This window comes from Oryzias latipes, chromosome 8 (assembly GCF_002234675.1).
Source record: "Oryzias latipes chromosome 8, ASM223467v1".
Classification (NCBI taxonomy): Eukaryota; Metazoa; Chordata; class Actinopteri; order Beloniformes; family Adrianichthyidae; genus Oryzias; species Oryzias latipes.
The window spans coordinates 15,380,556-15,398,808 of record NC_019866.2 but is presented as its reverse complement, the minus strand read 5'-3'; the positions used below and the strand labels follow the sequence as shown (position 1 = coordinate 15,398,808).

Genomic DNA, 18,253 nt, shown 5'->3' with positions numbered 1-18,253 from the left:
AAATTTTATTTTTTATTGAAAACCTTTTCAAAAAGATGAAGCTGAAAATAAATTAACATTTTCTAAACTTTTTATTTCATTTTATAAATTTTCAGTAAGAAAAAAAAATCATTATCAGATTCATCACCATGTTATCAAAGCAAATAGAATAATTGGAGTGAAAAAAGTAAGACGCTGAGAAGAGTGTGCACGTGAAGTCAGTGATGGCGCAAGTTTTTACCCTTATTTTCTGACGTTCAGCGACACCTTGTGGTCAAACTAGTGAAATACAACCTACAGGTTTGCAGCATCACTGCAGATTTTTACAATTTCATATCTCAGGTGTGACAGCATTCCAGTGTTCTGGTTTTCACAGAAGCTGACAGGTTGCCGAGAGACAAGCTTTGAAAAGCGCTGCAGTGTCTAACACTGTTTTGATCTCATTTAAAATATTTAACAACATCACATCAGCAGGAATCGCTGCAGTTCAAAAGAGAACAGCTAATGGTATAAATGATTAACCACAAAAGCAAAAATGACATCTAAAGAGATTAGTCAGGTAGGTCCATATTTCCCTTTAGGGATGTTCCCTTAGTTAACCGATCAGTTCAGAAACGTAGTCCTGTTTGATTTTACATTCACTAGAATTTTTGTGGATGCATTTATTTGTAGATCAAGTTAACGAAGAAAGAAAATACATCAATAACACCACACTTTTGCAAGTTTAATGTTCTTTTTTCTGATCTTGGTCAGCTTGTATTTATAAATATTTCTGAGTTTCCTGTCACATTTTTATTACAGATGCCCCAGACACGTACTCCATTAAAGGTTGCATGTGCAAAAAACTAGAACTTTATTTTGCAATTCTTGCTGAAATGATCAATACAGTATTTGAATGGCAGAACAAGAAGCCTGAAAACAAGATAATGGTCAAAAAAACCTGATGCAATAATTCCCTGAATTCAGAGGTTTCTTAGCTTCCTCATCTTTTTTAAATGCAGATAATTCATGTTGTTCATCTTTTTTCTGCATTTAAGAGTTGTAATTTATGGTTTTATTGATATAACTGATTTTTTTTTATAACTTTCCAAAGTAAGTCTATGTCACAACTGTTGGTTAAATGCAAGTAACTGAAAGCCTGAAGATAATAAACCATAAGGACTATTTTCTTTTTCTTTTTTTCACCTTTTTAAGAATCTAAGAAACGCTCAGGGATATGAAACTCTTTGGACTGAGATGTCTTTTTTTCGAGTCCATTGTGACTTTTCAATTTTTTGCCTCTTCGTGTATGATATTCTCAGAGCTGCAGATAGGTTCACTGGACTCTCAATAATCCATAGCTGACAATCTTATACCTTATTTAAAATATTTTTTCACTTTAAGTGTTTGTATTAATCTCGCTGGAAAAAATTATCCAAAAATGCTGTTAGTTGGAGGACAGAGAGTCGCAACTTTACTGCTGAACACTTTTTACCTTTTCTCTATATTGAAAACTGTGCGGCTTTGCATGAGTCTTGAGGAAGTAAAAGCCACTTCCTGGTCCAAGCAGTCAGTACAAGAGTGATAAGAAACCACCCCTTCCCCCCTTCTTCTGAAATAATGTTGGTCCTCTGCATTCTCCACCTCTTCCTTAGTAAGGTCCTTCCCCGTCTTCCTGACTGCCCTTCTTGCCCTCTGTTTCTTCAGCTTCCTAACATCAGTGAATCACCTTGACTCAGGATGGGCTCCAAACCCCCAGGCTTGCAGTTTCTGAGCATTCTCCTAATCTTCTGTAAGGACTCATTACTGTGCTTCCATAGGGATCATGGATATGTTTTCATTTGTTCAATATTTTCTCTTTTTGTTAACACAGGGCAAAGTGCAGGAGAAGAGTCTTGTAAGTACATTCTTTTATGTAATGTTGTAAACAGTTGTATTTAATATTCTTCAGTAGTTTGCCGCTTCATTCTTCTTTAAGTCAAAAAAACATTTTTTCATGTAATGAATAGTGCCGTTTTTAATTTTTTAATTTTGAGGAAATGGGCAGGGCTGCATGGTGGCGTGGTTAGCGCCCTCGCCTCACAGAAGGCCCTGGTCTGAATCCCCGCTGGATCCATTCTGTATGCCGATTGCATGTTTTCTCTGGGGACTCCGACTTCCTCCCAAAGTCCGAGAGTGCCCTTCATTGGCTAATTGGTTACCGTACACCAAAGTGTCCCGAGGGTGTGGGTGTGTGGGAGTGATTATGTACCCCGTCTTTTCCCAAAAACAGCAGCCAGGACAGACTCTGGCAAACCCTGCAATCCTGAAAGGGATTATAGCAAGTTAGGGAAATGGATGGAAATGAGCAGTATTCTAAATATACAACATTAACTTTGTATAAGTGCTTCTTTCTAATTATTGTCATCTTAGAACAGAGGCAAAAGTGGGACTTATCATTTCGGTGTCACAATATTTAACAAAAGCTTGTTTTCTATTTGCTTATTTTTAGTTTTTACTGGATTGAACCATTCAGACAAATGAAAAGTTGCCCCCTGGGTTTGCCCTGTCCCCTGGGGGGGGGGGGGGGGGGGGGGGGGGGGGTAGTAAAGAACAGTCACAGCTGTACAAGGAAGTCCTCAATCTAACGCGTCTAGCATGTTTTTCCAGGTTTAGCAGCACTTACATAGGTAAAAAGTGTATTTGAGCCTTCCTCTTTTTGCTTATTTAAATGCTAAACTAAGGTAGCAGCATTTAAAGTAAGCCTGCAATCAGAAAAGGTTTATCTTACAAGTCAAATCATAAATTATAAGTTGGAGCTTGTCGTAGTTTACAGCAGTTTTCACCTCTGAAGACCAGGAGTGGACATCAAATTTTAAGTTGTACTACCACAGTGGTTCATTCTGCTTAACTTGGGCCCTGTCAAAAAGAAATAAAAAGAGATTATCAAATGGGTCTTAAGAGTTTAAGTGGTCTTCTCCTTTTTTTGAGGCTTTAGATAAAACCAGATTTCAGGAAGTGGATAGAGTGATTATTTCCTGCTGAACTGCTTTGTCACTGTTGACCCTGAATTGAAAGAAATGGAGGGTTGGACACAGTTCCGTTCTTTATTAGCTCCTGCTTGCCTTGCAGAATGGCCACACTTCATTTTGTCATAAATAATTAAGCCTAATACAGCTGTTTTTCAAACACAAAAAATTGCACTAAACTTGTTATGGAAGAAAAGCAAAAGCGATCGCAGACGATCCATCTTTATTTGTAGTAGCATGTTTGCAGGATTAGGTCAGGACTATGCCACTTCCTCAGGGTGTTCCTCTGCTTTATGATATTAACCTCCAAACATATGTGTGTTGTTTCTTTTGGAACCACAGCATACATCATTGACAGCATTGGCCTCACAATCCAGCCTAAAAACGCAGTTGAGCGCGGAACGCCAGTCCTGATTGGCTGCCACGTCAGCGTGAGCCACAGCAACATCCCTGACCTGGAGAACCAATTCCAGATTTTGAAGGATGAAGTTCCTATTTACTCCTTCAACACCACAAACAGTACTGTCCTGTATGAGCTTAACCCAGCCAGGGCTGCAGACTCTGGGAGCTATGAATGTCGAGTTACAGTGAAGGACAAGAGCAAAGCCAGCTTCAGTGAGAGGCTGGATGTCACAGGTACTTTTTTGCTTTTGAATTGCGTATTGAAAATGGTTACATTTGACGGCTTATTGTGTATTTAACAATAAGAAAAAGCCAAGTACTGGTGCATTTCAAAAAATGAAAAATCATGAAAATATTAATTAGTTTTGGTCAGTGAAGGGAAATTCATTTTTTATGTTTTAGATTGAAATATTTCTAGCTTTTTGGTGTCTTAAAATGAGAACGCCACAACAGGCTTCTAAAAGCTGTTTTTTGTTTTTTATCTCTGTGCCCTTTACATTGGGTTGGGCCTCCTCTTGCATGAATTCCTGGATCAGTAAAGTTTGTGGCACTGCACATGTGAAATGGATTACATTAATGTTGCTTTAAAAGCTACTTTCAGGTTATTTACATTGCTATGGAGTTCATCAATTTTTTTCTGACCACAGTCTATAGATTTTTTCTTCAGGATCAATTAGGATGAGTTAACTGGCCAATCAAAAAACAGTGGTGCCACCATTGAAGCAGCATGAATTATTTGCCCCTTTAGTCTTCCTGCAGACTTGGATTCCTTAATGTCTTAATAAAACACAACGTTATTCACCTTTTGGCATATCCCTTCAGGGGTCACCTCAGCGAATCAGCTTTCACTGATTTGCACAGGTGGTTTGGCAGAGCTTTTTACACCGAATGCCCTTCCTGACACAACCCTGTATTTCATCCGGGCCAGGGACCGGTACAGGGGGACCCCGACTTAGGCTCCATTGTGGCTAGTTAGGCAGTAGCGCGATGGGTCTTGCCCAAGGACCCACACTGGATGAAGCTCATCATGCCCCCTGGGAATCAAATCCTGATTTCCCATGTACCTGTTCAGCACTTACCCAACTGAGCCATGAAGGTGCCTTTCTAAATAAAACACACTATTTACTTTAATTTGTTGACTTTGGACCATAAATCGAAAGTCCTCTTCTTTTCTGAAAATTCTGAATTTTGGTTTTTCAGTACCCGGAAGCCTTTATCATCAAGTTAACAAGAAAGAAAGTTCAACATTTTCAATCCAAGTTTGATTCATTTGGACAATTTAAAAATTCACTTTAAAATTGACAGACAAAATATTTTACTTTTTCCAGATAATCTGATTTTTTTATGTTTACGTTCCAAAAAAGCATTGGAGCTTCTCCCGCTCATCTGTGTTTCCTTGTCCTCAGGCCTGCAGACCCCGAGTCTTTTTCTAAATAATTCAAAGCCCTTTGAGAATGAGGAGTTTGAGGCCAGCTGCAGTGCTCCAGGAGAAAAAGGACTCTTCATATTCCGGTTTTACTTGAAATTTAGAACCGGGGAGCCTCAGACGATAAAGCAGCTGCAAACCAATGGGAATTCTACAAAAACCCTCATAAAGCTAAGGCACATTGGAGACTGCTATCTGTCTTGCGATTATGAGATCAGCCTGCTATCTGGAAACAAGCGCTCCAACAGCAGCAACGAGACCCACGTGACAGTCAAAGGTGATCCTATTGTCTGATAGAACATCGACACGATTAAACCGCTTGATATGAAGTGTGACTTTGCATTCTGAATTGTGTCTTACAGTACTCAACATAACCCCAGTCGTGATCGTGTATCCTTCTGATTCCGTCTTTGAGGGGGATGTGGTGGAAGTGATCTGTAGAGTGGTGGACGGTCCGGATGTGGAAGTTTTCCTTACGAAAGACAAGAGAATTCTAAAGAAAGTTCCAGGCAAAGCACTCAGCCACATGTTTACTGCTCAAGAAAGAGATTCTGGGGAGTATGTCTGCAAAGCAGAGTGGGGAAATGTCCAAAAAGAGAACTACAAAACAATCAAAGTCAAAGGCAAGACTTTGTCGTTATGATATAAAAAAAAAAAACACTCTTGTCTAATCCATTTTGTTGAAAAACCAATGACCGTATGCAATGCATTTTGTTTTCTACCTCCAACAGAGTTATTCTCAAAGCCAAAGCTGATTTTAGAGCCAGTCGACCTGTTTGAAGGAGATCGTTTCAAACTGACCTGCAAAGTCACCATTTATGTTCCTCAGAAGATTGACAACAACATCCTGACATATTCCTTCTATAGAGATAACACTAAAATCATCACTTCTAATTCCTACATTAGCATGGCACACCCGAACATGAACGGCAACTACACGTGTAAAGCTAACGCGTCCTCCCTGGGCAACAGTTTCATTAAGGAGAGCCAAGCACTTGTTGTTAAAGCCAAAGGTAAGCCTTTATTGAGAACATGATGTCTTTAAATTATTCTTTCTTCAAAAGAACTTTTAGGCTCATCCAACACTAGTATCATGTTTCTGTCACTCTCTTATTTTATTTTTTTTACTTAGTTCCTGTTTCAAAGCCTGTTCTGAGTATAGTAGGGGGCACGCTGTTGCTAGGAAAGCCATTCCAGTTGCTCTGTCAGAGTAACAGTGGCACTCTACCCATCTCATACACCCTGTATGGCCCTGCCAAGCTGAACGAAAGCAAGGTTGTGAGCAAACCAGGAGACATGGCCATCTTCAACTGTCCAGCCATCTTTAAGAGCCTTGACTTGAGCAAATTCCTTTGCCACGCAAGAAACCATAAGAACAAGGTTCCCATGATAGGATCCGGACAACTAATGCTGAAGTCCACTAACATCATAGGTAAATTATGCAAGAACAATAACACATTGGTTTTTGAATTGCTAAACTGTGCGTCTTTTCTGCAGAGCCTGTGTCAAATCCAGAGTTGAAAGTTGACTCCAGTGAAGTCTCTGAGGGTCACAGTGTGATCCTCAACTGCTCTGTTCAGCGAGGCACTTCTCCTATTAGCTTCACCTGGTTTCACACTGAGAAAGGGGGTCCTCTGGCTTCCCTGTCCACCAACAAAACTGAAGGATCTTTCAGAATAAACAATGTCAACGGAGAGCACGGTGGGAGATACTACTGCATGAGCACCAACCCAGCCAAAGACAACAAAAAGAGCAACATCGTAATGATTGGAGGTCTGTTTTCATCTTCGTCTCCTTTCGTTTTTTTTCACTTCAGGGGTCGCCACAGCGAATCAGCTTCCTCCATCTAACTCTGTCTTCTGCATCCTTTCCTCTAACACCAACAACCTTCATATCTTCATTCACTGCATCTACAAACCTCTTTTGTCTCTAGACCTCTTGGCTAGCATCTCTGCATCTTTTGACCTTGGAAGCATTTTTCCGCAAGTCAATTTGTCTAAATCAAATGTGTTTTGCAGTGAAAATGGCTGGCTGGAAGAAAGGTCTCATAGCACTCTTCTGTATCTTGATCATACTGCCCTTGGTCCTTGTTATATCCTTTAAAGTACGACTGATTCAATGTAGGAGAAGAAGTACAGGCAGGCTGTCTGTGTAAGTAAGAATTCCAAAATTCTCCTTAAACTTCTAAATTTTAAAGGTAAAGCATTTTAAGTTAGCGACAATTTTATTATTGATTGTGTTTAATCTCAGGAAATCTGCCAGCACCAAGGTAGAGCGGCTGAGCCTCACCTTAGCAGAAGTCAACGAGGCTGCCAATGGTAAATCTGCTCCTCAAAATGAAACAAAAAGAAATCTGTTATGACCTGATGCTCTGTTTCTGATTTTGTCATGTCTGTGCAGTCACCCCAGGTATGATGGGTAAAAGCATTTGGAGTGAACACATGTCAGGATCTGGTGGGTATCCCCCCCCCTTCCTTTTCTTATTAAAAGTAAGCTAAAAGGAAAGCTGTTAGCTGATGATTTTTGAGTCTTTAACTAAAACATTCATCGTGTTGTAAAAACTAAAAATGCTGTAAAGATAAAATGTAACATGGTGTTTCTGGTTTTACCTGTGCTCCAGAGTCTGATGATCATGTCAGTACAGTCACACAGGAAAATCCTGAACCTCAGTACACTGAGGTGCAGACCAAAGATGCAGATCCCAGCAGAGGTGAACTTTTTCTTCATAATTCAATTGTTTGACCTAAGTATAGCAGCTTTAAAATTATGAAATATTTTTTCCATGTTAGCTCCTGTGAAACAGGGCACAGACACTGTGTACAGCGAAGTACGAAACTCCCAGCAAGGTATGTCTAACATCCAGATCTCTGAACATTTCTGTAAGTTGTGCAGTAAAATAAAACCAGGTCTGGCTTTAAAATAGAAAAAAAGAAGGTAGCAAAGGGCAGCAGCTCAGACTGTAAACATCTTCATTGTTAGACAAAGAATGTCTCATTATAACAGAAGGTCCAGTCTCCAGGTGTCCACTTCCTGCTTTCGTCAAAGAGAACTTCCTGTTCTAACAAACGGCCTTTCCATCCGGTCCAACTCAGCCAGCAACTGTTTGATTGTTTGACACTCCAGGGAGAACTGCTGTCTATTGTTTAGTCACAGGCTCGGCTGACTGCAATGCCACCCATTGACCTGCCTTTTGTGCATTTTAAAACTTTTGGTATCGGCCCTTACACATAAGTGAGAACGTGTGCGTCATATTTGGCTCCCGTTTCCTTCGGAGGGTAAACAGTTTGTTGGAGCTCTTAGACGCACAAGCCATCCTTTATTCCCTAAACTCCTTGTTTCCTGAGCTAGCTGTGTACTTTTGTTTTTGCAGGTGTCCCAGACATAAACGATGGTGTAAGTATTGTAGCATTATTCATACTCTGTGCATGCTGGGACTTTTTCTTTTGTATTTTCCGAACTATAAGGCACACTTAAAATATTGAAGCGATTTCGAGATTTACACTGTGCTCTGTCAAAGTGTCCATTTTCTAAGAGTTGCAAACAAGGTTGGGAGTTATTGTAAAAACACTAACACGGCTAACCTGTAGCGGTTTCTGACGTTTTATTTAAGTTTTACTTTGGGTTGGGAGTTAACGTAGTCACAGAAAGGTTTGTTTTAGTGATATTACTCTGGTTTTTTTTTTCAAACAAGGTTGGGATTTATACTAGGTTCACGTAGGGCATGTGATGCACGTTCAAGAACACGCTAAAGCACCTCCATGATCAATTTTTCATTGGCACTTCAGTGAATAAAAGGAGGCGTCATCCATAAAACGCCAACCAAATCCAAGTCTCTGATAGGTTAATGTCAACCTGGTTTTACTTGCAACACACATTCAATGGTCGCAGATTTTGTAGAGCTTGAAACAGTTGTAGAATCTTGTTTAGCGACGTGTGAATTAGAGTTTATATGACATATGTTTGGAAATAGACCTCTCATGAACTTTACATCCTTTCATTGAAAGTGAGCAGTGTGAACGTAGATTTACAGGTATTGCAAATACGCTACCAACACTAATGTGTAGTGTCTCACAAACAAGAGTTAGAATTATATGAATGCATTTAAAAAACTTTGACGTACTGACTTATCTCTGACTCTTTTATTTCACCTAATGCGCCTTATAGTTTGTGCGCCTCATACATGTCATAAGTTTGGAAATAGACCGTTTAGTGACTGCACATCTTTTAATCAGATGCGCCCTACAGTGCGGAAAAACGACACCCAACAATGCTTGTTCGTCTGAAATGTCTTTACTCAGACATGCTGACATCTACCATAACAACACAGTTTGAAAAATTGGGATGCTGTCTTCTGATTTGTGGTGTTTGATGCTAGCATAAGATTTGTAGGATCATAGTATTAGCCGCAACAAGTGTTAGCTTTACAAGAGCCTGTTTTTTTCTCAGGTGTCACTGGAATATGCACAGCTGAACCACGACAACGATCCCAGCAGTGATAACTGTAACCATGGGGACCCAAGTACAAACGCTGACGAGAAAACAGATGTCAACACCTGTGTTAGCGATGCCACGGCTGAGCAGGAAGAAGGAAAATGTGATGCAGCACCAGAGTGTTGAGCTGCAAACAGGAATATGGTTATTTATAATGTCTATGAAGTAATTATCTCATTTGTGCTAAAAATTATCCAAGTGCATATGTGTGGTTATTTTTTCATACCTTTTTTTTTGGAAAACCAACTCTGTCTTTTTACTAGTGTTGTTTCAAAATAAAAGGAATTTGTAAAAATGTTTATTTGATTATTATGCTCCCAAGACAGAAGTGAAAGGAATGCTAACAATTTTTGTTGCAAAACAAAATATTTTTTGACATTGTTCCAATATATTCACCTATGCAATACAGTTTGACATGTGCAAAAAGTGTGCATTTGTAACTAAGACTAAAAATATTAAGTTTTGCAAAAGAATGTCAAGTTTTTTTATTGTTATTGTCGTCACTATTCGTTTATAGATTCAAGTCTCCCTATTTAAAAAGATGTGTACTTTTAAAAATAACTTTCAATTGTTTGATTTACAGCAACAGAAATATTTTGTGATAGGCACATGCTCAGAATAGTCCTGCATCTGTTCATAACGTGAGTAACTATAGCTTTATAAATACTTTGTATATGTTAATTGTTTAACAGACGAAGTGTTCTGACACAGACTTGAACAGAATAAAGTTTTAAGTACTTCTTTTTGATACTACTCTGGATCGTTAATTTGCAGTTTTATTTAAAACCACTAGAGGGTTCTTAAGGAATCTCTATTGGAAACTTGCTGCTGTCTGGCTGTGATCTCCTCTAATGTGAGATGATCTGGTGCTGTAGGCACCTCGTCAGAAAATATCAGTATCATTTTCCATTAGGTAAGATTTAATTAAATGACATAACGCAGGCTTATTTAAGGTCTCCGTGCCCCAGATTTGACCATCCTTGTTCCCGTTTGTCATGTCTTTTTCTTGTAACGCACATATGCATATTATTGTGTCAAACTAGTTCGTAAAAAAGCTCAAATATGAATTAAGACTCCTGTTGATGATTTTATCCCTCCAAAATAAATCAGTTATTCTGTTGAGTTTGTTTCTTCCAAATCCAAGGAACTCATTCATAAAGAGGCTTACGAAAAAAAATGAAGTTGTGCTTTAAATCAGTTTCAGTGATCTACCTTCACACACTAAATTTATTTTTCTATTTTGTTTTACTTCAGCTTGGCATCATTGGCATATTTCTATTGGCAAACAGATACATAAATAGTAAAAGCAAGAAAAACACCTCAGATTATGCATTTCTGTGCATTTTTTTCAATTAATTTCATATAATTAAAGATAATGACGTTTCCAAAGAAAGTCAATATGAATTCAAAAAGATGTTCCTAAGTTCCTTTTTTGGCTTACTGATTATGAATAGAGCTTTATTTATGCAGATTGTTTGTCTTTGAATTCTATATTGTTAGTTAGGCTTTCATCAACACTGAGGCTTGCTAACCACGACAGCTGCGCTAAACTGTGTGCCTCTGTGCCAACAGGGTGTGGTAAAGTACTTCTAGGGTTTGCACCATTCCTTTACCGTACTCCCCGAAGGGCTCTTCCACAAAATGAAACTTATGCTCCTTGGCATCTGCACAGATGCATCTCTGAATAGGTAAGGCTTCCACCCCAGGGTGCAAAAATAAAAGCCCACTCTTGCACCGAGGAGAGAACCACGCTTCGGTCGGCTCATGGTTTATTAATGGCACTATATAATCAGAGGGGTGGTTTTGACAGCAGGGCACAGCATAATCTCTGCTACAGAACTGATACTGGGTTACATAAATATCAGGAATGTGTGCTTTCCAATATCAAGAGGAGCACACCATTGGTGCATAATTGGAGCAGAGATGCTTGGACTGGTTTTAGCAGGCCTGAGTGCTTGCAGTAAGGCTGTGTTTGGAGCTGCTAGGGAGACAGGTCAGTGCATTCCTGTGGATCATTCCAGTTACTGTACACTATGCCCAAGGAATGGTGGTAGTCCTTTTGTGGTGTCAGCTGGAGATGATGGATTTACCACTGCCCCTCCAGTTATGACGAGGGCATACGTGGGGACTCTACATGGCATTGCCCCCCACCAGGTGAAGCCATCATATGACAAAGACCCTTCAAGGGTGGCAAAAAAGAAGACAGGCCCTGACATGGGTCACAAGTGGCAACCGGAGAGTGAATACCTGTCTGGTGGGTCTTATTTTACCTCTACATGCACCTTGTTTGTGTCTCAGCCATGAAACTGGACCCAGCTTCTCTTGGAAATGGAACACAGCTCCTCAATGTGCCATTGGCTGCTGTACTATAATTAGCATATTGACCCCTGTGAAATGCAATCTGGGAATGTTTTGCCTTTGACTTGGCCTTATGAAGTCAGGTGAAGCGAGGAGGTCCTCATCAAGACTCGATCTTCCTGGATTTCTGCTGTGCACAACCTCTTGCTTGACACCCAAAACCCCCCAAAATGTCTAACTTCTCAGACTTGGAAGTAATAAAATGTTGAGCTTTTGATTTTAAAACTTTATTGCAGCATTACTGTTTCTATAATCAAGACAGGAATTACATCATGCACAACTGTGCTATTAAATCACATTTAAGTGATTTAAGAGTTTGCACCTGTCTCACAGTATGTCCCACCTCTTTTAATTTGTCATCTATGATTGGCTGATCTCTCTGCTTTAGCCTGGATAAATGATTCTCTTTATGTCTCGATAACCAGAATAGCGTATCTGTTCCTTCTGTTTGAGAATGTTCAGGACAATTTTATTTTTGACACATGAATGCTTAATTTAAGCAGTGGTGGTTTTAGCTGCGATGATCTGCAATCTGTTCACATTTAAAGTCTCATTCTAATCATCCTTTGATCAATTTTAAAATCATTCCCAGTGTTCTTTTAATTATGATTATGCCCTTTATAGCCCCAAAAAAATGTTCAAACTGTGCTGTTTTCTACGACATAGTTTCTGCAGAGCGGCAGAAGTTCAGTAGAAATTTGCCTCTCAGTTGTGGGCAGGGTTCCTCTGCACCAACAGAGCAACCCCGCTCCCCCTTCCTATCACCCATAACTGAGAGTTTCCTGTTTACACCTCTTCCTGCTCGTTTACAGCCCCTCACAACCTCAACCTAGTCATCTGGATACCTCCGAGCAATATTGGAGGTATCCACCCGTACACTTTTGAAAACAAAGATGAACATGCATCTAGTCATTTATAAGTTCTTCAATCTGGAGTTTATGGCTTGTATTTTCTACCAAACAAATACGCTCTTTTTCCAATCATTTACTCCTGATTCACAATGATTTTAGTTAAAAAAAAACTCAGAAATAACATTTTAAGCTTAATTCTCTCTCTCTCTTTATATATATACAGTGAAGGGAGAATAACCCCATTAATAATAGAAACTATGATTTAAAATGTCTCCCATGGAAAATTATGCAGTTTTAATGACAAATTCTTTTTCGAGTCAAACAGAAGAGCCAAACCACTTAACTTTTTTTTTTTCATTTCAAAAGTATTTAAAAAGATTTTTTTATGACAACAAGTTATCAAAAAAGAGTGTGTTTCATGATAAGTTCACAATAGTTATGTTCCTGAGATGATGCATGAATCTTGGTCCGGGGGTGGAAGTCCATGTGACGTGTATGACATAATATGCTTATATAACGTGAACTTGACACATTTTGCAGCCTTGAAGGACAGAGTCAAGAAGCATTTGTCCATTTTGAAGCTGTTACATGATCTAAATGTGGTAAACTGGCTTGGTTCATTTATCATTATTCGCTGAGCAAATGCTGCAGGCTAAATACAGTCCAGGTTACTCAGTTGAAAGTGATACTCCATTGTCCTTCATTCATGCAGTAGAGGTTACACCAAACCCACCTGTTTGATGTCCTCAATCTTTAATTGTTTAAGCTTTAGTGAATCCAGGAAATTAATTCATCATAACCTGGTTGGAGCAGGAGGACACATGATGTGCTTCCCTAATTTTTTTTTTTTTTTTGGCCAGTACCAAATTGTAATCCCCCCCTGCATTGTGCAATCATGCATTAACCCTTGTGCCATCCAAGGCACTTTAACATTGGAGGTGGGGTCATCTAGACCCAGTAGACGGTGCGCTGAACCTTTTTCCTTAAATGACTTGTGATCTTCACAGGTGTCCATGGATAACACGAAATCCTCTTCACCTTTATCCACCTTTGTTAACTACGTCAATGTAAGGGTGGGGTCATCTGGACCCCATAAGAAAGCACAAGGATTAAAACATATCTATGCACACCTTTGAACATACAACCTCTTTTCTGCGAAAGTGGGCTTGAGCTAAAGTAATCCTATCCTCCCTCAGTGCCCACTCGCATCTATTGCTCTCGCTTTGTGCTGGACAGCTGCAGCTTTGTGCCTCAAGAGCCTGAACTCTCACATGGGACAGTTTATTCACAGCTGTACTGGAAACCTTTTAATTTTGGGTGACAGGGGTCACTGGAAAATACAAGAATGCAAAGTGTTTATGTGCAGATATGCACAGTCGGTTGAGATTAAATACTTCACCCACAGGATGGAAAGTTGCTATTTTTCTGTAGGAACAAAAGACAGATTTACACCCCGAGGAGGCAGACATTATTCCACTCCATGAATCGTCACTTCTCTATTGATATCATTCATTAACTTTTAAACATGAAAAACAGTAAACATAAAAATTGAACGAGGCAAATCAATTAGTTTGAGTAAACAGAGACAAAACACATTTATAAAAGCTGCTTCTGTTAACAAAATAGCATTTTGAATAAATGCCAGGCCAAGCTGAATCATATCATACGTGCTCAAGATATAAATGTATTTAGATTTAATGTGTCTGAGTGATTATTATAAATATGTGGTCCAGCTTTTTCAAACATCAATTTTTATTTATCTTTAATTAAATGGGTTATTGTCACATTTCAAGACACTAATTTGGCCAACTCTCAAGGGAATCTATTTAAATAATTGGACATGACACTCGTTACACAACTTTTTAGAAACTTCTCACATTTCTGTGAGTCTAACACTGACCCACAATACCTAAAATATTCTAGTATTTCCATGTTCTTGGTCACGTGCTTTGCATTTTTTTAATTGTAGTAGGATTTGTCTGTAATTACTTCAACAATCATTGGAAAAATATGCATAAGTAGTTCAAAGTCCATGTAGTATTTACTTTTTTCATTCAATAGTATACTTTTATGAATACGGATGTCAGGTTTAAAAACACAACTACTATAGAGATGATAAATCAGGAGTATTTTAATACAAGTGTTATATAAGCTATGGCAAGTAATGAAAATCAAAGATGTGCTAATGCAACAAATATTGATCAATTCCTATGGAAACCAAAAGTTCATGACTGGAGGGCCTCAGGAACTTAAGAGGCCACAGGAATGGGAACCATGAAGGTCACAGCATGTGTGCTGAACCAGATGACAGTTGGGCTCATTTTCAAGAGCAAATGGCTCAATTCACCATCCGCTGTCTTAAACCGTGTGTGCTACTGACTCTGGAAAACACCTCTAATGAACCATTTGAACTTACTTAGTTTTACCAAATGTATTTTTCCAATTAAATTCCTTTTCAACTTGCAGCATAATAAATTCCTCTGAAAAATAGTCTTAGTTTTGTTTTTCAATGTCATTTCAATTTTTAAAACATGTTTTAGTTAATCGCAAAACTAAAACCATGAGAAGTTCTGTGAAGTGAAAACCAAGTCTAAAGAAATAATCAGAATGGCAATTATTTCTGTACCTGTTTTATTTAATTATTTATTTTGTCAAAGTGTTTCACAAAAAAAACAAAAAAAAAACATTTTTGATGGGGGCACAAACACAACATCAAACAAGGTAATCAAACAAAGTTTTAGGAGAAATAGACTTACTGACAATTTCACAGAATCCATGTTTTATTTCTTTCAACTCAGATGTAGAATTTTGATTTTATCTAAATCAAAAACTAATAGCCTGTCCAGGATTAAAGTGAAGGCTTCTTGCTTTGAATTTCCCAAGATGCAACTGCCTGCAACAGCATGCATCCCAGTGTCCCTCCGTTTCACTCAATGGCAAAGGATTACTGCCTCCTGATTTAGATTCCAGACCTGCTTTTGTGGCCCAGGCTCGTGCTGTAACCAGACCCTCCAGGCTGCGCGAGTGTCTCCCACCAGGCGTGTCAAGATCCGAATGCAGACTAATCCCCACAGCTCTTAACTTTCAGCGATCCAGGTGTGTTTGTGAGTTGAATCTTGGGAATTACAGCAGTGTTCAGGCTGTCACTCAGGAATCCAGACAGCGCGGTTGCTTAGGATTAAAGAAAAATAAAGGAGTGTAGCTTTACAGAAATATGCTCTGTTGAACAAATTTTAAACAGCATGCACGACCTTTGAATTTCTTCATATCCAAAACAATACCTGAAGCTCATAATAGTTCAAGCAGAATCTCTCACACATTTGATTGTATCACACTGACCTTTTTAAACTGTTTGTCAGACTACCAGTCCAAATGTGCAACATTCCACAGAAAACGCATCTCTAAATTAGTTTTTAAGAGTCCCACTCAATCTGATTTTTGCCTTTTCTGCCATGGCTTTGCTGGTGCAATATCCCCTTCACTGACAATCCCACAGAAGCCATAAGTGTGACGGGGTCAGACCTCCAGCGTGCATGCATGCATCCAGTAGATTTATTATTAGGCTAGCACATTTTGGAGTGTGGCCTTTCTAAGAGGCACCATAAAGCACACAACAAACAACACTTTAAATAAGGACGGCGTGAAACTGATCTATCACCTGATGTCGTCTCGCTGGTATGTACGGGGCCGTGTTTGATTGGTGGTTGTTTTGCCCTCCTCATTCGAAACCTAGATGAAGGCCTTTAGCCAGAACGCTCTGGTGTAATTATAACCTGAGTAGATTCACAAAGTGTTCACATATGACTCTGTGCTATTATCTGAAATAACTTATTAAACTAGACTGCAAAGATAAGTGAGTTAAAATAAGTAGAGGGTGGGGTGACACTGTTTAATCACAAAAAAGCAGCTAGATGTAATTCCCTTATAATTCAATAACTAAGACAGATCAGTAAAAAAGCGGATGACCTTTTAAAGAGGTTAAACCACTAATACCACAATATTAATCAATTATCTATATTACCATGAAGATCCATGACCAACTGGTAATTTGTAAAATTTCTGTAGGATAAGTCCATAGGGACTGAGTGGACTGACACTATGTATAGCCTGAAGCTATAATGTGGCACCTCCACACATAGGCATGTAGGGAACATATGTGTTAACAAGTGTCTGTTTCATCTGGTGAGGTCACCACTACCACGAGAAAAACTGGGACAAGTACTGCCAAAACTCCTCATGGGAATCCCTGAGAAGCCACAACTGTTTGTGTTCCTAAGTTAAGTGATTCCTTGTTTTTGTTTTTTTGTGGGGTACATGTCCCACAAATAACCTGAGATAGATGAAATCCGCAATGTAAAATTATAGATATTTTAGGGCTGTAAAATTCTTGACTACACATTTATACACTTTTCTCTCTTGTTCAAACTCTCAAAGTTCAAATCTTTGCAGAAAAGTAGTTTCATTATTATAGAATGAAAACATAGATCTGCCGGCGATCAAGATTTGTGAACCATATTTTCCACACTTTAGGGTGCACTAGATTGTAAGGGGCACTATCAACGAAACTAATTTTATAGATAAGGCACACTGAACTTTAAGGTGCACATGCAGAGACAATATAGTGAGAGATAAGTCCGTACCTCAGTCAGACTTTATTAACTGCGTTTAAAATAATTGTAATCTTTGTTGTGACACAGTTCAGGTTAGCCACATATCCACAATACCTGTAATTTTCTAGCTCGTTTACGTAACACGTACATTTTAGCCATGTTAGCATATTTACAATAACACCCAACTTTGTTTGCAGTTGGTTATAAAACAGACTGACATATTGACAGAGCCCTGTGGACCTCTCAAAATTGCTTCGACATCAGTAAGCACAACCAGAATTAATATAGTGCAATGGATTGTAAGGCACACTGTCATTTATTTTATCAAGGTTTTTAAATGTGCATTATTGTGCAGAAAATACAGTAAATGTATCAAGCTGAACTCATTTTGTGACATGGATGAGATTGATTGACGAGGTAAACAGACAACCAGAACACAGAAAACACAAAAAAAGGCATCCAAAATTGCACTTCATAAATCTGCGAAACAGGGAAACTGCATGGTGAACTGCAATATATAGCGAAGAAACATTGTCTCAAATTTCCAACACAGCAAGAGTAATTTGTTAATTACCGGTACTCTTAATGATAGGCATAGCTGTTTATTTTTGTTACAATTTCTTTGAGTGAGAAATGTGGTTGTTGCACTTTTTTGCAGTTTGAGTTGTACAAAAACTGCCCGTGAGTGCCAACACAAATGTTGACGTGGACTAGATGCAAGTAAGAAGAGCAGATGTTCCTAAAGCGATGAATATTGCAAACAACAGCAAAGAGAACTATGGAGATCAGAATAAACTTCTTAAGGAATGTGTTTTCTTTTTCTTTTCTTTTGGGGGGGGGAATCACAGGATGGCAGCCTTGCTGCTGCATCTGCTACTTCGGCATCATCTAAAACTATTTGAAACATATATTTTGCAAGTTAGAACTGCTTGTCATGGGTGTTTCTGGGAACAGTTGGTGCAACCAACACAGTTATAACATCATTCGAACGTGCAGCACCTCTGCTGTACAAAGTCAAATAGGCTACATGTATCATGTTTTTAACACGTTATGTTCAAACTTTGTGTTTTTGTCTTAGCTATCAAACTACCAGTCCCTAATTCCATGGCGTGCTGCGCTCTCATTCAGCACTTTTTTCATGAAAGCTCC

General features: G+C 38.8%; 1 protein-coding gene and 1 long non-coding RNA gene across 2 annotated transcripts; one reads left to right on the top strand and one right to left on the bottom strand.

The window, feature by feature from the left end:
• Nucleotides 1-1,616: 1,616 nt before the first annotated feature.
• On the top strand, nucleotides 1,617-10,035 carry LOC101159590 (platelet endothelial cell adhesion molecule). The gene is made up of 15 exons (XM_004071739.4): nucleotides 1,617-1,750; nucleotides 1,832-1,855; nucleotides 3,309-3,602; nucleotides 4,775-5,071; nucleotides 5,157-5,417; nucleotides 5,526-5,807; nucleotides 5,927-6,226; nucleotides 6,292-6,567; nucleotides 6,813-6,945; nucleotides 7,045-7,112; nucleotides 7,195-7,248; nucleotides 7,415-7,504; nucleotides 7,584-7,640; nucleotides 8,165-8,187; nucleotides 9,241-10,035. Exons 1-15 carry the CDS (start codon nucleotides 1,699-1,701, stop codon nucleotides 9,409-9,411), a joined length of 2,382 nt encoding a protein of 793 aa, XP_004071787.1. The 5' UTR covers nucleotides 1,617-1,698; the 3' UTR covers nucleotides 9,412-10,035.
• A 5,221-nt stretch (nucleotides 10,036-15,256) lies between these two features.
• On the bottom strand, nucleotides 15,257-16,346 carry LOC105354590. The gene is made up of 2 exons (XR_909179.3): nucleotides 15,834-16,346; nucleotides 15,257-15,665 (listed from the first exon to the last, which is right to left on the bottom strand). It is a non-coding gene; the product is annotated as an uncharacterized LOC105354590 (long non-coding RNA).
• Between the last annotated feature and the right edge of the window lie 1,907 nt (nucleotides 16,347-18,253).